The sequence below is a fragment of the Lethenteron reissneri genome, chromosome 53, assembly GCF_015708825.2.
Source record: "Lethenteron reissneri isolate LAM-NWPU_2019-01 chromosome 53, ASM1570882v1, whole genome shotgun sequence".
In the NCBI taxonomy this organism is placed as follows: Eukaryota; Metazoa; Chordata; class Hyperoartia; order Petromyzontiformes; family Petromyzontidae; genus Lethenteron; species Lethenteron reissneri.
Window position 1 is genome coordinate 9999122 of NC_083831.1, and position 26576 is coordinate 10025697.

The following is a 26576-nucleotide window of genomic DNA, read 5'->3' on the forward strand; positions in this document are numbered from 1 at the left end:
AAGCGATCGTCATCAGGTGGAAAAAAGGGGGGAAAGCCACTGAAGGCAAGCGAGCTTGTGACTTTGCAGAAAGACCCAAACAATATGAATTCCTGCAGTCACGAAAGCTTCAAGTCAAGACTGTTGGTTATTTCGGGAACACCATCTCGTATACACCACTTGCACGTTGGGGCTCTTGGAATGTTGATTTATAAAAAAAAATGTTTCATGAATTCGAAAAAAAACATCTCCCTTGTTATTGTATTGCGCCACTTGCGACATCCGAAGACCATCACGAGAGCAGCACTTAGACTCTCAACGCACGATTCGCGATACTTTACGGATGTGTTAAAGGGTCTAGGAGAATCAGGAAAACTCACGATAGCTTACGGATGCATTTAAGGGTCTCGCGGAATCAGGAAAAAAGTTTATTAAACGTTAACACGGCTGCATGTCTGACATTCTCGAGAAGGGACTATAGGTGATTTGTACTCCGGAACCCATTACACTTGTGTTGAGATGAGACAAAGGAGGTGGAATTAGAAGGTCTATGGAGAGTAGAGACCCATAGACTCACACAGAGATCTATAGACTCACAGAGAGAGCCATAGACGCACACAGAGACCCATATGATCATACAGACCCATAGACTCGCACAGAGAGAGCCATAGACTCGCACTGCGATCTATAGACTCACAGAGAGAGCTATATACTCACAAAGAGACCCATAGGATCACACAGACCCATAGACTCGCACAGAGATCTATGGACTCACAGAGAGAGCCATAGACTCACACAGAGACCCATAGAATCACAGAGACCCATAGACTCGCACAGAGAGACCGCTAGACTCGCACAGAGAGACCTCCTAGACTCGCACAGAGATCCGTAGACTCGCACAGAGAGCAACATAGACTCGCACAGAGAGCCATAGACTCGCACAGAGAGACCCATAGACTCGCACAGAGAGCCATAGACTCGCACAGAGAGACCCATAGACTCGCACAGAGAGACCCATAGACTCACACAGAGAGACCCATAGACTTGCACAGAGAGCCATAGACTTGCACAGAGAGCCATAGACTCGCACAGAGAGGCCCATAGACTCGCACAGAGATCTGTAGACTCACACAGAGAGCCATAGACTCGCACAGAGAGCCATAGACTCGCACAGAGGGCCATAGACTCGCACAGACACCTATAGGATCACACAGACTCATAGACTCGCACAGACACCTATAGGATCACACAGACTCATAGACTCGCAAATAGAGAGCCATAGACTCGCACATAGACCCATAGATTTGCACAGTGAGACCCATAGACTCGCACAAAGACCCATAGACTCGCACAGAGACCCATAGACTCGCACAGAGAGCCATAGACTCGAACAGAGAGCTATAGACTCGCACAGAAACCCATAGACTTGTACAGAGACCCATAGACTCGCACAGAGATCCGTAGACTCGCACAGAGAGCCATAGACTCGCACAGAGAACCATAGACTCACACAGAGTCCCATAGACTTGCACAAAGACTCATAGATGAGAAGGGCTTTGGAGATGCCACTGGTTGCAGGCAGAAGCAGAACAGGGGGACCAGGGTGAGATGGGAGGATGTGGTGGCGCGAGATACGGGGGCAGTGGATGTGATAAGAGAAGAGGCGCTGGACAGAGGCACGTGGAGACAGAAGATTTGAGCAGCTGACCCCATGCAACGATGGGACATCTGGCTGAGAGCAAGAAGGATTCGACTGCATACAGGGTGGCTATCGTTATATATCTGCATTAAAAGTGATTATTCTACTCAGAGGTAAAATAGTATAGGGACTCCCCTACCCACCTCATATAAGTCAGATTATCTCAGCTCAAGCGAGCGTAGAGAGCCATGGCCTATAATATAAGTCACCATAATGACCTCATATTTTCACGTCAATATATAATGACCCTGCTTTGCCTTAAGATATTCGAGCTATGGCTCAGACGGGCGCCGCAGCCCGCAGCGTAACTTACACGCATCGCTCGGTCAGTCGGGGTGGGGATCCTTAATTTAACCAGGAGATGAAGTTAACCAGTGGAGATGCACGAGACATGCATATATAATATATAATTAATCATGTTTTTTTATTTGCATGTTCACCACAAATATGTGTGATTAATGCAGACATGATTCCTTGCAAAAGGTTTCTATTTGGTGTTTGAACATCTTAACACCTCCTGTTTGAATGCCAGAAAGGGTAAAACCGATTCTTATTTTTTCAAACTTTTATACTGCCAAAAAAGGTCCCATTTTGCCTCTGTACGTTGGCTGTAATGCATTTTCATATCTGTCAAGCAAACTACCTATTGTGGGATTGTCTTCAAACTCACAGTGGAATCAGTTTAACAGGCAAGTGAATAACACCATGAAGGCGTGATACTGCATATAAACTTGCATTTTTAGTGGCAAAATATATATTTAATTAATAATTTCGAGGAAAATTAATTATGAGATAAGGTGAGTAGGGGTTCATCTTCTTGGTTCTTTCGGTAAAGTCACGTAGAAGGGAAGTAATAAAATAATAAAAATAAAACATAATAAAATAATAAAAATAAAACATAATAAAATAATTCTCACGACGTTTCGGCCACAACACAAGCAGCCGTCCTCAGGTGAAGACCAGGTCTGTCGCCTCGACAGACCTGGTCTTCACCTGAGGACGTGAGAATTATTTTATTATGTTTTATTTTTATTATTTTATTACTTTTCTTCTACGTGACTTTACCGAAAGAACCAAGAAGATGAATCCCTACAGTCGTGAGTAGGGGTTTTAGCAGGGCCGGATTAAGGATCTAGTAGGCCTGAGGCACTTCTGTTTCGTAGCCTTCATTGGTAACTCTCTACAAGTGATACTGTTGCCGTGCCATGTGACTACCGCTGCTATCGCCCTCTTGATTGTGTGAAAAACACCACTTGAACTTCATCTCCGGTGTTACTTTCTATTCTCACCTTGTGAAAAAAATAGAAAGATTGACATTGACGTGACTCTGCCTCTTCATATATACACCGTGCCTATCCTTGCTATATATAAATATTTGTGTATTCAAGAAGATATCTTGGTTACATTGTTCATCATACAAACAAAAAAACAAGCTAAATTTTTATTTTCTTAGGTCCTTTAGTTTTCGTAGGCCCTTGGCACAGTTCCTCCTGTGCCTTTTGGATAATACGGCGCTGAGGTTAAGGCAACGCTGGAAGACATTCAAGCAAATGCGCTCGAAATCAAAAACGTTCGCGAATGTTAAGCCAGCGTAGCTGACGGTTCGCAAACTCTCTGCTGCCAAGTGGACGTTAAACGCCACGCAGCTCCATTCGCCAGAGTGAGATGTGTCCGACGGCATAGCAGTCCATTTCACTGAACAAAAAAATATATCCCTAATCTAATGCAGGTGTCCAAATCATTCTTGTAAATGGGATCATAAATCTTGCCGGGCTGTGATTTGGCTAAATTAAGGATAACGGTCATTACAAAATGTGTGCTAATAATAGTACGAGAAAAGCACCATATTAAAAACACGGCGTATAATGCATTGTCTTTAGCCCAATTTAGCGCTGGTAATTTTGCTCGGGGAGGAATAATGAGGTGTGTGTGCGCTGATGAAAATACAAGGGCAGTTCAAGGCTATGCCACGCTCTACCTTATCTTTATTCCTACTCAGAGATGCAGAATCCCAGTAACCGATGCAAATGTCTGGCCAACGTCGGTTGACGTTGGACCAACGTTGGCCTCACACAATTTTGAAATCCTTGTGTTTTAAGTTACCCCACCATGATTCTGTAAGTAAAATGGGACCTTTTTTTGCCAGTATCGAAGTATGAAAAAATAACAATAGATTTTACCCTTTCTGGCAATAAAACAGGAGGTGTTAAGATGTTCAAACACCAAATAGAAACCTTTTGCAAGGAACCAAGTCTGCATTAACCACACATACTACTTGTGGTGAACATGCAAACAAACATGCTCTGATAATAATAGATGATGCGTTGTCTTTGGAACTGATTGGCCTACACCAGAGACAGCCTTCTTTCGGGCATCGTATCATCAGTGTCAGACCAGAGATTTTGTAAATGTTGAATCATTTGACATTTTCCTTCACAAGAAATGCGATTACACAAAGCCAACGACACGCTGTTTGCCACCATTTTGGAAATACGCAACCTGCTCTGTGCATTTCATCGCCACCTGTTTTGGGTTTTCACAACCCAGGAATTGACTACGGTGCGTTCGCGCGGCAGGAATCTTATTTGCGCCGATATCCGGCACCAACAATGTGCCGACCTTCATTGCGGTTTACGGCACAGTGTTGACGATCGACCGAGGGCCGATTGTGAAATACAGACAGGTTTGGGACTACCGTGGAAAAGGTGGCAGCCCAATTCGTGCAGTCGTGCGTGATTTTTGCCCTCCCCTCCTTTTCGTGCAGAAGCTGTCAGGTGGTTCCCACCATAAACACTGAACGGTTTCGGCGATCTGCGATTGTTTTTCGATAGTCCAGAACGAAGTTGCCCGGCGTGATGTTGAGCCACGCCCGCTCGTGTGTTTGTGTGAACAGCTGATGGATGATGAAGTCCGTGACTACATCCGCAACAACCTGCACTCCCAAAGCAAGGTGAGGAATCTGGGTTGTGTTCATCAAGATGGGCCACTTGGCTCAGTGAGTTCATAATGGCTGTGTCAGTGTAGTGAAGGCAGCACTGCCGAGATTGAGTTTGAGATATTAATTAGCTCCTATAGTGGGTGACTAATGCAAATATCGGTCAGTAGTGCAGTATATTTTCTTATGCAATAAAAATTCACAATCGTAAAGTCCTTCATACGTTTGATCGTAATTTGGATACATTCCGGCTGTGAGAATAGAAATATCACCTTGACTGTCATGCGACGAACCTCGCTCTCATGTGGCAGAGCGGGTGCGAAAGTGCTGCCCTCTACTGCGTGTGTCGTACCAGAGATAAACTCAACAATCTGAGAGGTAGCTCCGTGTTAGCCGCTTCCGTGAGCCGCTCTCCGGCACGATGACTTGCACCGCTCTGCGAGAGTTCCGAATGGCTTCATCCGTCTCCACACACGACGCTGATTGCGCAGTCGGTATAACATTTGGGGGCGGAGGGGGAGGAACATTGCGAGTTGGTTTTTGGTTTAAAAACACAAATCATTGCACGTGTCAAAGGTGTTCTCGTGGTACAATGCACTGAATGATGGCCACTGCTGCTTATTCTTTGCGCGCCGTGGCAGATGGACGATCCCGCGATCCGCTGGCAAATCTCGCTTTACAAGGACCTGCCGGGGAAGGCCGAGGACTCCTCTGACCCGGACAAGACGGTCGACCGTGTGGCCGAGATTGCTGCTGTGCTCTACCATCTGGAGATGGTGAGGTTCCTGGACTTGCCATATTGTCCCCCTTCACTGCAAGGCCCCACAGGCCACTGGCGGCCCCTGGTGGTGGCCTTTAGTGCGGCCCCCTCCCTGACGCGCGGCCCCCGACAATACACAAATGTGTGACACCCCCCCCCCCCCATCATTGTGCTGTCAAACCCTCCAGCGGTTTCGCATGTGTGGCGGACCTCACACCGATGTCGCATCGGCAAAAGTGGCCCTCCTCTGAAAATTAGTGAAGAACACTGGTTTACATGTTAGTGCTGTGATCATCGTGAATCCGTTGAATGCGTCTGTCACTTAATTAATTATGTATGAGCAAGCTGATGTTACAGGAGATGTATTTTTTTGAACATTGATTTTGTGTAATTGTTTTATTTATCCTGTAACGTAGTTGTTATTACTCAGATTTATAATTGGTGGTTTTGCTCTGTCGTCTATCTACCTCATTATTATACTTTACATTATTAGGTTTATTGCATTTTTCCATCTTCGTGACCAAGGTGATTCTCGCAGATGAGACTATCCTGTGGTCTTGAGTTCCATATTGTAAAAGCAAAAAGAGTATCTAAAACGTAAAACCTAACGGAGGATAAAGATCCGTTTGTAACTTCGTGGGCTTGCCCTAATCGCTCAATTGGGATTGCACAAATGGCAAGTATACCCTCTACTCATCGTAGAGGTTTGTTTGGGTTAGATCGCGTAATTATAAATGTGCCGTTAACCTCGCCACCACCACCCGACGCAGCCAATTAGTTTGTTACGTCAACAAAAGGTGCCAATTAGTTACTAGTTCAGCATAATAATAATAGTTTAATTTGAAATAGCGTCATTCTTTCCAACAGCATCCTACAATGCTGTTAATTAATTATATATAATGACCAAATCCCATATACGCGGTTGGCTACGTCCGGCGCGAAAGAAGCCCAACACACGCACACATACATACCAACAAATCAAAACCCCTACTTACCAAGCAAAATCTAAAATAAATAAACAAATAAAGAAATTGCACCAAAACAATAAGCACAAACAACGAAAAAAGTTAATGCAACAAAGAAATTATAAGAGAGAAATTTGTCCATTAGGTCACATCCCAATACATACGTATATACAGGGTGCTTCAATTTTTTTAACACTTTTGAGATTTTGCAACAACAACACACGAAATGTGCTGTGTCCGGGCTCTGGAGACCACCTGGAGAAGATTCCAGGCAATGCGTTGACAACGACGGCGAACAAGTGTAGACTCTTTGACTTTTTGAAGCCATTAACATACATTTGCTATCATGTTACAGTGTATTATCCAGTTCTTTTTCCATTAGAAACGATAGTCCCATGTAAGTGTTAACATTGTTTTGAAGCACCCTGCAGCACATACCAACCGTCGCTTTCGCGCTAACGCGGACGCACCGTCGCAGGTGGAGCACCCGCACCGCTCCAAGAAGGCGGTGTGGCACAAGCTGCTCTCAAAGCAGCGCAAGAGGGCTGTGGTCGCCTGCTTCCGCATGGCGCCTCTCTACAACCTGCCGAGGTTGGTCCAACTGCAGCTCCGCAGTGACCCCCCCCCCCTAACGTGCGCGAGCTGTCCCCTACTGGGCATCTGTGAGAAAGAGCTTCATAGCTCATCGGATTCCTCCAGTTGAAAATGAAGGTTCTAAATTTTGATTCTGATCAGACTGCACACGGCGCTTCTTCCCGCTGTGTAGGCAGGCGTTGGCAGCTTTTGCGTTTCATTCGTAATATCTCGATTTTTCATCCAAATGTCCTGAAATGGGTTTGGATTTATTGGTCCTGTCAATGTCGTGGCGAGGTAAAGTTTTATGACGAAAAAAGGAAAATCTTTGCACAGAAAGTATGATATCGTTGTAAGTCTATTCCGTGATGTTCTGTAGATTTGTGATACAAAGTGACTTGGCAGAGTTTGACTGAAATTTCTGATTAGAATTTTTTTCACGGATACTTTAAGAGCGTGATTTGTTGTAAGTTGATATGCTGCAGTGATGTGCTTCCAAAGTCCTGTTTAAAAAGTGGTGTCACGTGACATCGAGCGACGTGTCCTTTGTGAGCCTGAAAACACCCAAACGCTGCATAACACCGCGTGATTCGAATATCCGAAATTTTTCTTAAAAATCCGAACTTGTTTAAATCCGAAACACATCCCTGGTATGTATCATCATAGACCCTGATGGTCCTCAACTAAAATAAAAAAACGTCTCTACATGCCGCTCGTAAAGAACATTTATCTGTATGCAATATTCATGCATACAAACAAACGCGTCACACAAATCACGCAACTCCCCCCTTTGCACTGAATTGGCTCCTTTGAAAGGGCGAGTCAACCAATTCGAGGCCTAGGAAAGGCCCTGATCCAGCCGTGGATTGACACAGGGCTGTACATTATTATTATGTGCACTTTACTATTTAAACTATTGTAATTTTTTACCAGGTAAGGCCCACTGCGCTATATAACTCTTTTTTTCAGAAGCGACCTGGCCACAAATAATAGCTCAACGAAGTGGCCCATCACGTGAGAATTTATAGCAGCAAAATACTCTATACTCGTGGTGTTGATTCTAAATGTGGAGAGAAAAACCGGAGGACCCGGAGAAAAAATTCCACGCGACCACGGGGAGAGCATGCACACTCTAAATATACAGACGCCAGGGTCGGGATCGAACCCACGACTTCCTTGCGCACCAGGCGAGGAAATTAACATCTCGCCACTGTAGCGCCTACATTCAAACTCTGAATTCTCGCAAGTCATTTGCATGAATACTGTGGCAAGTGAAATTGCTTTTGTTGTTGTTCTTGTTGAATGCCATGTTATTTATTTTTAAACATAAATACCCGTGCACTGTGTTTGAGTTTAATGCAATTGTTTCCTTCCCCCCCCCCTTCCCCCCTCCCTAGCCACAAAGTGACCAATTTTTACTTGAAAGCCTATCATCATGTGTGGCTTACAAAGGCGTTTGATGCGAGAGACTTTGAGGTTCTTGTGAAGAGGCTGATGGTAATAACTTCGCTTGGGTCCGTGGCACCAATGCCATGGATGCAGAAAACAAATCAATTTTGTCTTCTTCAAATCACTCTTGGGGGCTTGTTCAATTTCCTCCGTGCTCATTTTCTGTCCGATTGGGCAGCATGCCCGTGGTCCATGGAGGTGGGGGAGAGTGAAAGGCAGCAGGCAGGCAGGTGCTGCGGTTGTGAGATGTTAATTACCTCGCCTGGTATACAGGAGGTACGTGTATTCGATCCCGACCCTTGACGCCTGCTGTATATTTGGAGTTTTACCTGTTCTCCCCGTGGTCGCGTGGATTTTTCTCAAGGTTCTTTGGGGGTTTTCCCTCCACGTTTAGAAACATTCGTTTCGAGTATTTGGCCGCTATGCATTTCCACGTGATAAGCCACTTAGTTGAGCAATCATTTGTGGCCAGGCCGCTTCTGAAAAAGAGCTAAATAGCTCACTGAGCCTTACCTGGTAAAACAAAAAAAATGTGTTGATAGTTTATATTTTCAGTTTAGTTTAGGCAGCTACTGCTACGTATATTCGTGACATTTCCTCGGCGTAAGAACAGCCGCATGCTGGGTTATCAATGTAGAGATTAAACCGGCAATTGTTAGGGACGTCACGGGTCATTCGGTAGGACATTTGTTGTTGCGTTATTTCATACGCGTGTACAGACTCAACGCAAGGGGCATAGATGGTGTCTCTCTGATCAAGCGAGTATGGGGCAGAGCTCATGTCCATCGTAAAAAAAAAATGCCTCCCAAAATAAATTCCAAACTAAACGTTAGTAATCTTAATGGCGATCATGGAAATCATTGTCACATAATTCTGGAACTGTGGTCTTTGGATTTACGGAGTGCCACTGCTGACAACTTGATTACCATACTCATTGTGCGTTTGACGTTAAATCGAACAAACTATATTTAGGGGCCTAAGGATTTGCATTTAAAGGGCACTTGCTTAAATGCCTCGGCAACTTAAAGCGCCTTACGTAAAAATGTAATCTGAGCCGTTCCATTGCCTACTGCAATCTTGCCGCGGGGGACCCCCCAGTGGAAGCTGTCCCTGTGTGGCACAAGGTGTACAATGAGCAAAATCTAGTGTGCCCCTCACAAACCGTTCACTCCGAAAAAACGTGTGAGTTGGAAATGTAGTAAACATCATTAGAGCTGCCCCTTGCGATGGATACTTTGTTTGAATACATTAGGGCCTTACTGATCATTTCAGTTGGTGGAGGCTATGTTCATTGCTGGACCTCTGTGATTGAGGAAGACGTTTAGAGGACCCCTACGGTGCCACCGTGGACACGCATTTGTTACGTTCATATGCCCGGCCGTTTACGTGTAATCTTAGCGCTGTGAAGCACGCCGCTAACGCTTCCCGGAGCCATCGGCCCCCCGAAATGCGCTAAGCTTACACGAATGGGGCTTACAATGGAATTATACGGTCGCAGGCTCCGTATCATTGTGCGAGCGTGCGTGCGTGTCATGGAGGGGGCATATGAGCCTAGTGAATGAGAAAACTCGCCGCGGCAAATTGCCTCTCACCCCCCGCGAGGATTCCCCCGGCACAGAAATGATTAAAACGATGGCGGTGCTCGGACTGGGTCTAATCATCGCATCGAACTGACCAATCGGACAACATGAGCCTCTCAGCTGTTTACTCTTTTTCTTTGACTGCTGCCAATTAACCGGAGCGATTTCCTCCGGACGGATGGGACAAAAAAATAAGGGAGCGCGGGTGGACAATTAGCGCGCACCCTCTGATTTTCGCGTTCTCTCTTCCCGCGGCACATTTTGAAATCACGCGTTGACTTAATGTTGAATTGCAGGGGCAAAAGTACACTGGGTGGCCAAACAATTAGAAACCTCTTGGGCTTCCTAAAGTTGTTTTCTGTTCAACTGAGCATTGAGGCGCTGCTCATTGCCTATACACAGCCCTGAGCCCGTGGATAAAATTCCACTATTTATTGAACAACCACTGTTGAATTCTCCACAAAGTGGTACCTATTTTAATGACCCCTGGAGGGATGATGGGCCGAGTTCAACGCCCAACGACGATTTAAACTCGCAACCTTCCGATTGCGAGCCGCTTTCTCTACCGCCTAGCAACCGCAATAACCAATTGCGTTTCTAAACAACAAGAGCGACACTTGACGTCACGAGCCTCAGCTGCATCTAGAATTGGGAAGGAAGCATCTGTGACTGAGAGGGTCATTTTTTTTTATTAGAGGGCTGATTACGGAGGGTCTCTATGGTGTGAAGATAACGGCACTGACGCGGCACAGATTTCAATCCGACCGCGTCCATGGAGGGCGCATCCGTGGGCCGAAGAGACCGATGCAGGACAGGGATAAGATGTTAGTCACCGACGGCCGTGTTCATGGACGGACATTCTTCTGAAACGATTTTCTTTTATTTCTGATTACAAATTTCACGCCGTCTAGCCGGGACGTTTCTAACGTGAACAATGTCACCGAAATGACGACGCTTGTCCGTTCACGGTGATTGTTATAATGATGATTAGTTGCGGACCGTCAATCCACCGCTGGATGAAGGCCTCTGGCTATGTCAGTCATCGGGGTCGTTGGAAAACAATTGACCGCACTGGTCAGTGCGGGTTGGGTGACGCGATGGCCGTAGCGGCCAGGCATCGCTCGGCCAATGACGTCAGCCGGGAATCGAACTCAGGTCACCGGGCTGACCAATGAGCCACCGCTCCTGTCGTTAGACGGTGGTTAATAATCATTAAAAAAGAATTTGGCCACCCAGTGTAATGCATTCGGTGTGATCCGCATCGCCGAGCCGTGTAAAATTTGAGCTGCGGAGCGGCGTGGAGGGCTCAAATCGGCCTCGGTCAATGTGGAGATGGGGCATCTCCGTTGTATCTGCCGTGACGATTCAACATCGATGTGCCAGGGTTTCGCGGAACCCTCCATGTTCTCTCGCTCTTTCATCTGACCTTTCCTCACCTCTCCCTTTCTCTGACCTCTCCTCGTCTCTCTCTCTCTCTCTCTGCTCGTCTCCCTCTCACCGTTTCTTCTTCACCATCCTGCCCTTTTTGTTCTTTCGCTGTACGTTCCCCCCTCCTCTCTCTCTCTCTCCCAGGCACCGCGCCATTAATCTCTTCCTCGATGCGTATAAGAAACACTGGATAGAGACAGAGGAGAATGCCTATGAGGATAAGCTAATTGATGACATAGCCGTAAGTACCAGATAGGGGCGCCATTGCACTGCACACGCCAGTCAAACGTCAGGGATCGGTCGGTGGGTCGACCTCCGCTCCACGGGAGCTTGCTCCTTCTCCTCTGCTGTTCCCGCTGTCTGGAATGCATTGCTCCCGGTAATACACACTACTACTAACTGACCCTCACTGTGTTAAAGTCCAGGATTGAAGCTTTCCTCCTGTGTTGCCCATGGACTGACTGTTGACATGCAATCCCACGTAACGTTACCGCGTCGGTTGCTTTCCCCTAACACCCTCGCACACTCTCCTTCCCTCGAAATATTTATTTTGTGAAAAACTCAAAATTGCACGGTCTGCCAGACGTGGCTGCATTTAGATAGTAACACAACAGCGATAAGCCTAATGTGGTACATTGCATATTCACACCGTTAATATAGCGCAACGCTATCATGGAGGAGCTGTTTCAACGACGGACATTGTTTGACGGCTAAGTAGCAACATTTTGCAACGCGTTTTTTTTATCGTTTAACCAAATGTGAGCTGATTGAAATTCGGACCCTTTGACGGGCAGCTCACGTGGCCGAGACTTTATCGTTCACTCCGAAGCGGACGGCCAGGGCATGGGGGCGGACCGCTGGGGCTCGAACTGCACAATTCTGCGACAACGCGACAAAAAAATGCCCTGCCACCCGGCAACGTCGCTGCTTCGCAAGCTCGCGGCGTCGCTGCATAATTGTCAATCGCTTTCGGTGAGCAGATTTTACCGATTCATGTGGCACTTCCGCTTGCCAAGGAAGCTTGTGGCAGGAAGGATGACTGTCTGGACTCCTGGGGCTAATTCCTCTGTCAAAGTGCTGAGCCACCGTAACGGAGATCCCAGTTCAAGCCCCAGTCACTCACCCGAGATTAATCCAGGTCCTCAAGTGTACCGAGTTGATGGTCCGTCTCAGCTCGGTCACTAATGACTTCGCACGTACGTACACACACACGCACACACACGCACGCACACACACACACAAACCCCACCAATATTTTCGAGCAGCAATTGTTTAGGCAAGCAAACTCTGAATAGCGGTTTCGACTTTCTGTGTCTCATCAGCGGTCAGGCTCGGTTTACCAGATGGTTATTGGCAAGAGCACAATGCAAATAAACAATATGGTATATATCATTATAACACCAATGTTAGAAACACAACCACATACACAGCATAAAACAAACGATCAGAGGCTGCACGAGAGATCCCTGATGAGGGTTATTAAATCTTGCTTTCGGAAAAAAACATTTTCTCTCTTCGTCTCTCCCACTGGGATAATTTTATCACATTTTTTTGCCATTTAAAGTCTTGCCATTTTTCTTTCGCCTTCTCCACTCACGCGACAAAGCGCCAGTAAAATCATCGCCTTCTCCCCGTGTGCGGGTTTGCAAGTGTTCCTATAAAAACCAATAGCATGGCCAAGAGCTTCCCGGCTCACACACTCCGCTGTTGCTGTGTTCAGTCGCTCTGCATGCATTAACATTTCTCATTAACTTATCCGCGCTTCCCCAACTGCTGTATTTCCATCGCCTAAATGCCTTCAGAAATTTGCGTTTGAATGAGAATTATTTTCCCAGCATCATCTTTCCCCACACCACCCACCCAAAAATCCGTCGCTCATTGTTTTCACTTCTCTGTTCACCCGCTGATTTCCAGTGACATTAAAATGAAATGCCACACATGCACACTTGTTCTTTTCACTCACAATGTTCCTTTGAAACATGTTATTTTTACATCACGGCTATTGTTACGCTCTCATTCGGCCGCTGACGCAATTGTATTTATATTGAGAGTTTTGTGGCGTGGCTATATAATCCCTGCGATAATTTTCAGAAATCTTGAATACAATTTAAAGTGTTGAGCTCCTCCCTAGGTAAGTGTACTTGGCATGCAATAACCGCAAAAAGGTTATTATTTCTCAGATGTCCAATTTAACGCCGTTTCATCTCTCCCCCCTTATTAAGATCGAAAAACGTTCAAACGTTGATGTTTGCATCACATTAATTGTCCAAATAAGTTATGATAATTTTAAAAAATGTGCAAACCTTGTGCGCACAAAGTGGACCCGCAATCATCATGCAAGACGAAAGACCGGAGACATGCAGCGGCAATGCTTGCCCCTGCATACGGCAAGAATCCGCGCGTCTCTTAGTTCCTCTGCCGCCCGCGTGTTTTGCGCTCCGTCGATAACGCACACGCGTCATAGCCGCCCTTCCTTTCATGTGACGCACACGCGCCGCTTGCCTGTCCCTGCGCTCCTGACGCACCCAGCCTTTATGCACGACCGTGGCCGCAGATCTTTCCAAAGACTCTAAATCTCCGCCTTTGTGTCGTGTGCATAAATGGAGAGAAATAGAAAGCGGCCGCGCAATGTTTGGCCACATGTTTACCACCTGAATTTTGGCGACGCGCTGAAACTGCTCACTTTGATGAAGTATATATTTGTTCCATTAAGCCATTTTTTACCATTATGGGCACAATTTAATTCGGCGCGAACACTTTGGCTTCCGAGCGGCGGCGCATTATCAGTTGTATCCAGTTAAAAAAATGAAAACGTCGCGAGAAAATACTAAAGTAATGTTTGTTGCCACTGGTGCCTGTGTGGACATACAAATGTTACAACTCGCTATAGAGTTGCCAGTGTAAACAACAATACGGCCAAACATTCGGGCCTTGAGTTGGTGGTCTGGACAAGGCTAAGAGCGTGCCGCATGCAACGTGGTGATCACATGACGCGTGTGCAAGGCATGACGGGAGTTAGGCCTGCACGTGCTCTTTGTGAGCGGCACACCTCCGTGCGGCGTTAACTCCACTCTGCGGTGCATGCTGATGCATCGCCACGATTTATCAAGCCACCCCCTGACTCGCGTTTTGCCGAATCGTCATTTACAGAAATCCATCGACGACGATGAAGAGGAGAAGGAGTCGGAGGACACAGAGGTGGAGACTCATCCCGATCCTCTCCACCAACTCATCCTCTACTTCAGTCGAACGGCACTGACAGAGAAATCGTGAGTGTGGTCCATTTGCTTCGCTTGTGGCTCACGCTGGGGGGAGGGTAGGGGTAGCAGCGAAACGTTGGGCATCGTGCCGTACAAAACGCGCTACAACCCTTAAAACACATCGGAGATGCGGTACTGCTGTAGGCTGAATCGGTCTCATAACGGGGGACAACTGGTGTTGTCTGCATCTCCCTTGTGAAGCCACAGGCCGACGTGGTCCCATATGAAACGCACCGGGCGTCTTATTCAAAGTCGGCCGCTGTAACTCGCCGCGGCCTCACCTGGTGATAAATAATGCATTCCTTAATTCAGGATGCAGCGTTAGCGTCGCTGGAAATCAATGGGCGTACGTCTCGTTTTGGCCACATTGGCTGGACACGAATTAATTGCCATCGACTCGATTTCAATTTGAGCGTCCCAGTCCAAATCTTTTTTTTTGTGTCACGGTCACCCGAGTATTTATAAATCGTTTTTTTACTGCTATGCGTTAAATATTAAAGCCAACGGTGCAGCCCAGCGATTCCTTGCTCATGCCACCGCTGGTGGAAAGACCTCGACTAGAGAGAGCTGAAAAGAGTTTCTCTCGAATGGAATGAATGTATGTATTCATGCATTATGTTGAACTTCTCTCGCACCCTACGTAGCCAACTGTGCTTATTGAAGGCGCGGAATACTTTTCCGCGCTGCTCAGGTGTCTTCAAAAAGGTGGTCGTAACCCATGTTTCAACCCCCCCCCCCCTCCCGACACACACGACTTAGCGATGGACCGACTGTGGCATCATAATTTTACGCTGCGAGGTGGACGTGGATTTGAGACAATCGTCCGTCGTATCAACGGCCGCCTAAATGTCATATCGCCCCAATCAATCTCCTTCATTGGTCAAAAGGAATCCGTGAAATGAGCCTAATTACGATCAATTGCTAATATATATCTCGTCCTTGATGTCATCTAGCACCAGGGAGTGCTGCAACTCGTATTTGGAAGCAATGAAGTGGCATTGATCTCCGTTGGCAGCCGTGAGCTCACTGTGACTATTCCACTTTCCGGACTCTGCATGAGACTACCACTTTGAACTTCACACAAAGTGCTGCTCAGTTTGCTAATGAAGTTGATGCCTTGGCGGTCTGTGCCCATTGAAGACCCGAAGCAGAATCTTCCTTTGCGGCGGGGGGACGTGGGGTGGAGGGGAGGTTTTGTAAGTTGACCCCCTTTTTTGATATATAAACCCCTGTTGAGTTGTATGTATGTATGTATAACTTCTTTCGCACCATACGTAGCTAATTGCGCGAATCGGGAAGGACAACAAACTCAACACAAAAAGCAGTTCTAAAGAAATTTGTTTTCAATCTGCATTTAAAAGTGCATAGCTCCGGTGGCTTTCTAATATCAGAAGGAAGAGCGTTCCAGACGGCCGCAGAAGCGCATCTGAAAGCGCCGCGCGATGCGGTGACCACCGCCTTTCTTCGACGGCCAGCCAAAAGTCGCCGCTGTGAGGATAACCGGAGTTCGCGTAATGGTTTATCCTCCTCGACAAGATCAGAAAGGTCTTGTGGGTGCAATTGTGTGCAAGCACGTTTGCGTGTCACGAGTGTGACCATATAACGAGGAGTTGACGAGGATGCTGCCACTTGGTGCATCAGTGACCACTGTCCAGATTTCCAATCCGGCGGTCACCAGTTCGATTCGATTTTGCAGTTGAAAAGACGGCCACATTATATATGTATCGGTGTACCACCACATTTATTTGGTTGGCAGGTCACGCGTAGCAGGGTAAAGTGTGGATAATCTACTCTCTTTCAAGACATCTGGTCAGCGTAGACGAATTGGCAAAATAAATCCCCATCCAGTGGAGGTTTTTCCAACGGTAGTGGCGTGAGCAAGCAATTGCAGTGCTGCGCCTTTAGCTCCACTCTTCTATTTCTTCATTATTTTATTAGTAAACTCCGTCGTAATCTTTGAAGCGAGTGAACTGAGGCCCGTAACCCCGCACCGCGCTTTCATATTGCATGGTTAATCCTGGATAATTTCTTCCCCCCTTGTCTTTATTCGTAATGGCGAGGGGATTACGGCTGAAATACGCGATTAGAATACATTTCTTAATTAAAATATTGGCAGGATTTCTGGAATCGCTCCTCCATTGTCTCCGTGACATTTTTGCCAGCCTTAGTGTGTTGTGAGTCTTTTATCTTGCGTATCATTCTGGTTAATCCGATTCGTAAACTAAAGCCTTACATGTTGCTGTCTATTTGTTTTCACATCATTGAATTGCCTGGTTGCAGCATAGCGATCGCCTCTCTTGCCAGTAGCATTTGGTAACCCAGTAGCTTTTGTTTCTCAAGCCTGACTCCGCTGATGAGACCGATGAGGTTTAAATTTCGACTTAAAACTTTCGCGACTGCAGGAATTCATATTCTTTGGTTCTTTCGGTAAAGTCACGTAGATAGAAAAAAATATACAAGTAAATGAAACACAACACAAGCGATCGTCTTCAGGAAAAAAAAAGTGACCTTCCCCCTTTTGTCCTCCTGAAGACGATCGCTTGTGTTGTGATCGAAACTTCGTCGTTAAAATTTGTATTTGATTTACTTTTATTATTATTTTTCTTCTTCTATCTACGTGACTTTACCGAAAGAACCAAAGAACACCTATGAGGTTTTCTTGCTTAGACACATTCTGGCGGCTTATATTGGTCTGGGAAGCCAATAGGCCGGAGGATTGAAACGCATTTTATTTAAAATGTGGAGATGCAGGATGGGAGTACTGCTGAAGCGTGCTTGAACCAATAACGATCCACAATGACTGCACGATAACGCCACCTCTGCGAAGCACAGAGGGCCAGAGTTTGATGGCAAAGCTCCCAGACACGCATACTAAATTCGGCTGGCACAGCGTACGCGCACGAACGGCGATTGAGCGGCGTGTATAATAGCTCGGCGTAATTGATAAAAAATGTATTTTGTTCATCACGAGTAAATGTTTTGTAAATGCTTTGACATACCACACGCTGTGTGTTTGGGGAGCTACGGTGATGTAGCAGCCGCCAGTTTGGTTCAATCTCCCGGCTGCAATGACGGCGCAAGTTTCTGTCTCGCGCAGCCGCGTAAATGGTTTCAACACAGGCAGTCGACTGGTACGTCGAGTTGGGTGGGGTGAGGTGTGGGTGCTCCCACCTTTGAGCAAGACATTTGCCCGCCCTGGAGGGGTCGGTCAGAGGTCCTCTAGAGCAGTGCGGCGCGAAGGGTGTGCCCCGGCAAAGTCCTGTGTAGCTGTTTTTCAGAAGCGACGCCTGTATCACAAATGATAGCTCAACGATGTGGCTTATCATCACGTGGAAATGCATAGCAGCCAAATGCTCTAAACGCGCGTTAATTCGAAATGTGGAGGGGAAAACCGGAGGACCCGGAGAAAAGTCCACGCGACCACGGGGAGAACATGCAATTTCCAAATATACAGGTGTCAGGGTTAGAATAGAACCCACGACCTCCTGTATACCAGGCACTTACACGCCTGTGCAAGAGGAATGCTTTGCCCAAAATACACCACGGTCCCAGAATTGTGGGTTCAATTCCCAGCCACGACACGTACAAACCCAGTGGCAGTTTGTGCTTCGAGCGTTATCTGAGCTCCTCTCCAAGGGTGACTTGCCCTATCGTGTGTGTCCTTGATGCAGCGAGTTGATGAGCGTCTGCACTGGGGAGGACAGGCGGTTGAGCGGACGCAGGTGGTGATGTAAAAATTATATTACCCTCCACTGCAGACGTTAATTGTCTCAGAAACGTAACACTTTGGTGGTGGCCTTGCGTTGTGAGAATGTCTGCAATAAAACAAATGTGCTAATTACCCGACTGGCCACGTGAATCGGAATTTGTTATTTCAGCTGGCAAATCCCACTGAGCAGCTCTCTTACTCGGATGACCGCAGCCCCGCACCGCCGGCAGCGGTGGCAGTTAAAGGACATTTCAGTTGCATAGGGTTACACAGAGATCCATCGAGTTTCACAGAGACCCATAGAGTTGCTTAGAGACCCACGGTCAACAGCCCAAGACCGCCAGCAGTGGTGGCAGTAACAGGACATTGCAGGGTGGAGGTACTCTGGAAACTAACAAGAGCATGAACAACAAATTGCACAAAACCCACGCTACATCTTCTTGCAAACAGGACGAAAAAAAAGAAACAGAGCATATGTGCAAATCAAAAAGCGACCGAATGGCTTCAAGACTGAGGCCTTTCGGCAATTGATAACATGGCCCCAAGAATGAGACGCGGGGCCCGAGGTGCATCCAACAATGTGGCCCCCGTAGGCTTTTTGTGTCGCGTGTGAGACTCGCCGACGCTGCGCACCGAGAGTGATTCCATTGAGATTTGTGTCAAATGTTTCCCTTTTGTTTTTTGTTGTTGTTGGTAAACTAGGAAACTGGAGGAGGATTTCTTGTACATGGCCTACGCCGACATAATGGCCAAGGTAAACACGCATTCCGCTTCATTTATATTTAGATTTTTTTACGAATACGTCCGTTGAATTAATTACGTTCCACGTTATTTTACGTTTCATAGTTTCATAGCTCTCGATTTAAAATGACGTGTTCAGTGCTTTCTCGGAGGATCGCATTTGACATGATCGGGCTGATGGGGGGGGGGGGGGGGGGCCTCTGCGCGAGTGGAGTCCGTGACTCGCCCTGCCCTGTGGTTGCCTTGCAGAGCTGCCACGCCGGCATTGACGAGGAGGAGGAGGACTCCGCCACGTTTGAGGTCGGTGTGGGACCCTGGGAGCCCCTTCCGCCTCTCCCTCTAGGAGCCACTCCTTCCCCCCCCCCCCACCGGGTGCTCCCCCCCCCCCGAGAACGCTTCCCCCCCCCCGCCGGGTGTCCCTCCCCCCCGGGTGCCCCCCTCACCCCGTGCGCCCCCCCTACCCCCCCGGAAGCCCCCCTCCCAGGAGCCCGCCCGCCCCCCTCCCCCCATCTGGGAGCCTCTCCCTGAGAGTGCTCTACTACCCCCGGAGCCCCCCATCCCGCGCCTCCCCCCCCCCTCCTGCCCTCTCCCCCTTCCACCATGGTCACTGCGCATGAGGCTACCAGGACACGGCACCCTCGGCCAAAACACATTCCTGCGGAGGGAGCTGGTAGGAACGTTGGGTTGCTCGGTTAATGGCCAGGGTCAACGGCGGCGTGGTGTATTCCGCAAATATGGCTGACTGTGAGGGCGGGTACAAGCCGGCGTGAGTAGGTTAAACGTTTAAGGGCACCACGGGGTGACCAGCCCCTTCCCACCCAGCCCCACCCCTCCCACCCCCCACCCAGCCCCACCCTCCCCACCCAGCCCCTCCCCTCCCCACCCAGCCCCTCCCCACCCTCCCCACCCAGCCCCTCCCCTCTCTCCCCTCTCCACCCAGCCCCACCCCTGCCATTTTTAGATGCGCGACGGATGGACGGACACAATAATCCCCTGTGGGCTGGTGTAACCAGGAGGTTCCTACCAGTATTAGCCCCCAGAGAGCACGAGCACTCAGAAATACCAAGTTCGTTCGACGTGTTTATTTTACAACCGAAATTTACTGTTTGAAGAAACCGTTTAAAAGTATTTAAAAAAAACATGAACACGTGGAAGTCATTCTCTTCAAGTTCCCCCCTGCCCCCACTGATTCACTTTGATTTTGAGAGAATCGAATCAAACGCCCCCATTGGCCTCAGAGTTCAAGCTGCCTGATCTGGCAAAAGGAAGAAAGCGATGCTGGTCGTGGTATCAGTACGTTTGCCACAGTGGGTTGCTGTTGGAGGAATACGTGGAAAAGCAAACATAAGCAGATTCTCTGGTTCTTTCGGTAAAGTCACGTAGGTACATTTATTTTGTTTATTTTATTTTATACCTACGTCACTTTACCGAAAGAACCAGAGTATGGATTCCTGCAAATCTACATAAGCAGACCTCTATTTTGTGTCTTTACATATAAATAATACGATATGTATCTTAGTCCAATGGCCTTTTTGGTTTTCCAGACTTATTAGCATCTTTCTTAAAACAACCAAACTCTGAATTGGTTTTTGACCTTGACGGTCTCATCAGCAGCAGAGTCAATTTTCTTTTAAACAAATGCTGCTGGATTGAAAGCATAAATCCTTTAAATTTCGATTTAAAGCTTTCGTGACTGCAGGGATTCATCTTCTTGGTTCTTTCGGTAAAGTCACGTAGAAGGGAAATAATAAAATAATAAAAATTTAACATAATTAAATAATATAAGTATATCATATTATTTAATTATATAATATATTATATTATTTAAATAAAATAATAAAAATAAAACATAATAAAATAATATAATGTTTTATTTTTATTATTTTATTATTTACCTTCTACGTGACTTTACCGAAAGAACCAAGAAGATGAATCCTTTGTTCATCTTGTCCTTCAGCTGTGCCCGATATCTCGCCACCATGTAGTTGCTTTTTCTAAAAGCGTAAAATAACCGTGACCAAAGTGTGCACTACTGAAGGGCAGCTTTGCTTGCCAAGTGCGAGTCGATTTAAAATACGGTGCTGGGAAATTAAATAAGCAAAATCAATGTTTTATTGTTGTTAAATTATAACACCCTATACTTGACCTTCAGCTACACAAATACATTCACGTTCATAATAATCAATTCATCATATTTTGATAAAATCTTCCACTTGCTCAATCATGCATTAGTTTAAAAGCAGTCACTTTTGTTCAACCTTGCACAGCTAAATTGCGGTTTATTCATCAGCCATGCCAATCCACTGCTGGATGAAGGCCTCCTCAATGTGCTGTCCATCGCTCACGATTCCCGATTTGATCGCTCAGTTGCCTGCGAACACTCAGCCGCGTTCCCAGATGCACTCCATTTATTGGCTGTCACTGTTGTTATTACCCTTGCCCATGTGTCATACTTTCCTCTTTATACATTGTAAACCACCGTCAACAAACCGTGTTAACTATTTTATCTCTGACAACGTTAACAGTGCTGTTTGTTGTTGCCCACTTGACGTGGCGGGCCTGTGCTTAACGACTGAGCTGAAACTAAATCCCTTTGCCGACGGATCGTTTATTTTTAATTTGTTCACTCGCGTGCGTAGCTCATCGACGCCGCACCCTCGGTTCATTCACGCGAGTGCCAGTGTGAAATCTTGACGTGTTCCGTCGTGCGTTTGCTAAGGTCCTTTCCTGGACCCGGTGCGTTCGCTCATTTCGCCGCATCCTTTCACTTTACTCGTGAATTCCAGTGCAAGGATATATAATTCATTTCTCCATCTCGGTGCAAATGAGCCTCGACCGATGAGGTTCATTAACATAAATCAGTGGCCTTTATTTGACCGGGTGAGGACTCTTCAAGGATTCATGATCTCTATTATAAGAAAATCCTGTCAGGTGACTCAACGGTAGAGCGAGAGAGCGAGCGAGCGGCTCTTAATCGGAAGGTCGCGAGGTTCAAATCCTGGCTGGGGGCTGACTCGGCCCATCATTGCCGCCAGGGTCAATGAAACGAGTGTACGCCCATTGGATACAGCAAATTACTTTTGTGTTGCTCGTTTATCTCGAGCCCAGCGTCGTGGCCTTCGTCACTGAATTTCTTCTGTGATTTCCCCCAAATTGTTTCCAATTGAAAGCGCGTCAACACGCGAGGGCATGTGCACCTTGTGAGGGCAATTATTGAAGGTGTGACTGGGGTCACAAATTACGGACGACAGAAGGCTGCGTGCGGTGGGTGAGACCGTGCGAGATGCTGAAAACTTGGGGAAGCCTTCGTCCGGCATCGTCTGATGGTCAGCCTCGGCTTTTGTTGAACTTTTTATAAATAAAACAACAACAACAACGGGCGGTTTTGGTAGGGGCCCATCCACAGGGTCTCCGTCACTCGTGGAGCTCGGAGACTTCTTGACTAGGGACTCTTGAGCTGATGCCGAGAGACCAAAGCCAGGCAGCTTGCTGGGCTCGAGGCCTGGTCTGCTTTGCCGGCGGTTTGTGGAAATGAAGCAGGAGTGGAAAGTTGGTGTAATCCACCGCGAGACCAATCAATGCGAATGAACAAATAACAGACTTCCCGCTCGCAGTAAATCCAGCACAGAGGCAGTAATCCCCCATCTAATGTGACGCCAGATGGCATTTTTGCGGATTTATAGTGAGCAATAAAGCCTTTGATCTGACAAACTTTTCGTCAAAGTGCTATCCCTGTGGGAAATGGAACCACTTTATCTTAATGGCTTATCCTGTAGTATTTTCGAAATATATGTCTTGCTTAATGTATTCAAAATGTCTCTTTCGTTTTTATTGTGAGGTAAAAAAAAGTGAAAAAACTCATAACGTTTCGGATTACATTTCCTTAGCTGTCCCCAGTAAAAATAAATAAAGTGTATCCAAATGGTTTATCACCTGATTATAAAGAAAGACTTTGTATCCTGTTATTTGATTAAATATATGTCACACACTTGTTATCTTTATATTCCGCCCAAGGAAAACATTATGCAGGAGTGCTAATTTAATGGTATTCAATAAGGCAAGCTGGCTAAGGTACTCTGGTTCCTACGATACCAGAGCGCAATTGTTTTTCACGTAGTGTGTGAATGTTGCGAGCGCTGTGTGTCGAGCCGTGCCGGCCTTCATGGGTGCTCGCTAAGAGCGCTTGCCTCAGCAGTCTGTGCAAAGCAATGCTGGTGATCTCTGTCTTTATTTTCTCTGTCTCTGGAGCGGTGGCACAGTAGTTGGTCGCGGTTTGTGGCCTGCGCCAAGAGCCCAATAACCTGAGAGCTACTACTGGCCAGGGCTAACACGAGTGGCGAATGGTTTAAACCGTTCCTGTGAACCGTATTGATTTCAAATGTAATATCACCTCCACTTAAAGGGGGTGTCAAAACATTGCACACTAACATAAAATGCAAACACAAAAAAATACCGCTGAAGCAAAAGCCACGAGAAAGTAGTGAGTGTTGCACTGCCTCTCCTAAACACACCGAGGCTCCATTGTAACCTCATTTGCCAGTAAAAAATATGATAATTGTTTTTTTACCCTTCTATCTGGCAACAAAACTGACACTTTTTTTTTTTACAAGGAGTCATGAGGTTCCAATGGTGCAAATGCTTCACCCCGAGCTCTCATACTCTGATGGTGCATTGTCCTTGAGTTGTGCGCCTTTTGGCGTCATCTGGTCCAACCCATGTGAGACTAGGCTTTAAGGAAAGCTGTCTCGGGTGTGGACCAATTAACTTCAAGGACAGTGCATACATTATCAGAGTTATGTTTTTTTGTTTGCATTATGACTGCAGGTATTGTGGTCTATGCAAACATGACTCCTTGTAAAAAAGGTATCAGTTTTGTTGCCAGATAAAAGGGTAAAAAACCAATTATCACACCAGGCTCGTCACGTGCCAGATGACCGCCGGCAAAGGCACTCCAGATCCTTGGGGCAACGCTTGAGAAGGCCCGACCCCGTGGCGTCGAGCACAAGGTCCGACGCTGGGAGAGGAGTAGTATTAGAAGGGTCCTGCTCTGAACGGCGTGGAGTAGAGACCCCACCAGTCGTGTGGCAGATCAGTCGGGCACGCAGGTTACATTGGTCCAAGACCACGTTGGAGCTTTAGAGACCAGAATGGCTAACCTACACTGGATGTGAAAGCTTAGGGGCATACATTTAGTACGTATGCATGGAGGGGGGTAGGTAACCTAAATGCGTACGCTTGCGTATGGGGGTCTACTGACAATGTATGCGTAGGAAATGGGAGGGGGGGGGGGCTGAAGCCTCGTCAATAATTTGTCTACGTTGGCCTTCAAATTAGTTAGATAGTCCGACGGTGGACTATCTGTTTGTTTCAACACGTTAATATTATTAATCCTTGATCGTTTCTGAGTGGATTAAATATCGTCCGTTCTATAGGATTCGGAGGGGGGGGGGGTGCGTACAGGGAAGGGGGGAGGGGTCAAGTTTTGACAGATTTTTGTGTACGTACTAAATGGATGGCCCCTTACTGGAAGCCCTCTGACCTCCACATTTGTGTCTCTCATTTTGTCACGGTGCAGGAAAAGGAGATGGAGAAGCAGAAGCTGCAGTACCAGCAGTCTCGCCTGCACGAGAGGGGGGCGGCTGAGATGGTGCTGCAGATGCTGGGAGCCAGCAAAGGTTTGACCCCCTACCCCCCATCAACACCCACCTTATCCACCTTATTCTCCATCGACCGAACCAACAACAGCCAGCCCACCCCGGTGACACGCAGAATGAATAGTGGGAAGGAGGGGGGAAATGGAATCAAATCTCTCTCAAATTTAGAGGTTTGCTCCGACTTGTTGTTCATTGAAATGTTTTTATTTTTCAACAACACCGTGCGCAGGGAAGAGCAGAGGCAAAGGGTGCACAACACCGACGCGACCGGGGTAGACTCTCTGTGGTCTCCGAGAGAAGGGCAAACAGAAGGGCAAGAGAGCAGGGGTAAGGGAGCGATTAGGAAGAATATGAAGATAGAGAGGAGAGTCAGGAGCAGAGGAGAAAAGTGGCACGTTGTGAGCACACATAGGATGGGTCATCAGGCGGAGGCCTGATCCCCCCCCCTCTCTTACCGTCAGCAAACTCTGCGGCAGAGCCACCATTATTTCATTATTTAACTTTCTTTCTGCGGCTTCCCAAGAGCTCGTGTGGCCCATTGCTCCAGCGTGGAATTGCTACACAACGCAAGAGAGTGCTCCATCAATCTGCAGCGTGGCCCATTAAGAACCTTGTCTGCAGACTTCCACAGTCTGTGATCCAAGGGGTGGTGGGAGGTGGGAGAGGGGGGGGGGGTGGAGTGAGTGGAAATTGGGGGGACGTGCTTATGCATTTCCGACACGGCTTTAACCACGGAGCCCCGGTGACGCTTGCGGTTAAATCGAAGATGCGGTTTGGTGCGAATTTGCAGCGGCTTTTGGCTGCTGCCATCGAAGAAAGGCGGTCACCGCATCGTGCGCCTTCAGACGCGCTTCCGTGGCCATCTGGAATGCTTCACCTTCTGATATTAGGAAGTCACTGGAGTTAGGCACTTTTAAGTGATCTAGATTGACAAACTGATTTCGTTAGAGCTGCATTTTTGTGTTTAGTTTGTTGTTCTTCCCCGGCACCTCCGATTAGCGCGGTTGGCTACGTACGGTGCGAGAGAAGTTCAACATACGTAGATACTACACTATTCACTACACGATGAACCATACACTACACTACTATACACGACGTCGCTATATGCGACATCACTATACATTACACATTACACTAACCTCTACACTACACCTCTGATTCTCACGGTTGGCTACGTACGGCGCTAAAGAATTTCAACAAACACCACTTACGTACAGGCCACCCATGTGAAAACTAATATCTGTGGCCCAGTCAGTCACCCGCCGTAGTTCAGACTTGAAATGTATCTACAATCGACTCTGGGTGACTCGGTTATAAATCAGCGCGCTCCCGTTAAAAGTTCAGAGTTCTTTAAGTAAATGCTAAGTCGTCGCGCTGAAAGCGCTCGCTCGTGCCGTGAGGCGGAGCTCTAAAAAGAGCCCCGACAAAGGGGATTTGACCTTCTCTCTTCGACGCTGAGCAGACCTTTAGGAAGCGGTGGGAGTGCCCACACTTTACCCCACCACGCCTGGCCTGCCGGTCGACCAACGGCGTTGAACCTTTCTATGCCGCCGGGTGGACAGAGGCAGAGAGGGGAGGGGGGATTCAAGAAACTCGCACCGTCGTTTCAACCGCAGCCGCGCCGGGATGTCGAGTCGAACCGGCGACCTCCGGATTGCAAGTCACAGCGAGCTGACCGTTACACCGCGACAGCTCTATGATATGCCGCGTGCGTGTGGTGTGTTTCCTAACCGCTGAGCCGGCACTACTGAGGTCGCGCGATCGAATATGGGTTTCAGCCGCCCGTGAATAAACCCGTGACCTCTCGGTGAGTCCATGGGCAAGGACGAACATTGGTACCACGT

At 47.4% G+C, this 26576-nt stretch overlaps 1 protein-coding gene across 1 annotated transcript in view; it reads left to right on the forward strand.

Annotated features, from left to right (window-relative positions):
• LOC133356172 (ryanodine receptor 2-like) overlaps nucleotides 1–26576 on the forward strand; it is a 200997-nt gene that overhangs the window by 127773 nt on the left and 46648 nt on the right. Inside the window, 8 exon segments of the mRNA XM_061573549.1 lie at nucleotides 4572–4628; nucleotides 5255–5389; nucleotides 6817–6929; nucleotides 11513–11609; nucleotides 14519–14637; nucleotides 19040–19091; nucleotides 19328–19378; nucleotides 24654–24753. Coding sequence (XP_061429533.1) covers nucleotides 4572–4628; nucleotides 5255–5389; nucleotides 6817–6929; nucleotides 11513–11609; nucleotides 14519–14637; nucleotides 19040–19091; nucleotides 19328–19378; nucleotides 24654–24753 — 724 coding nt within the window.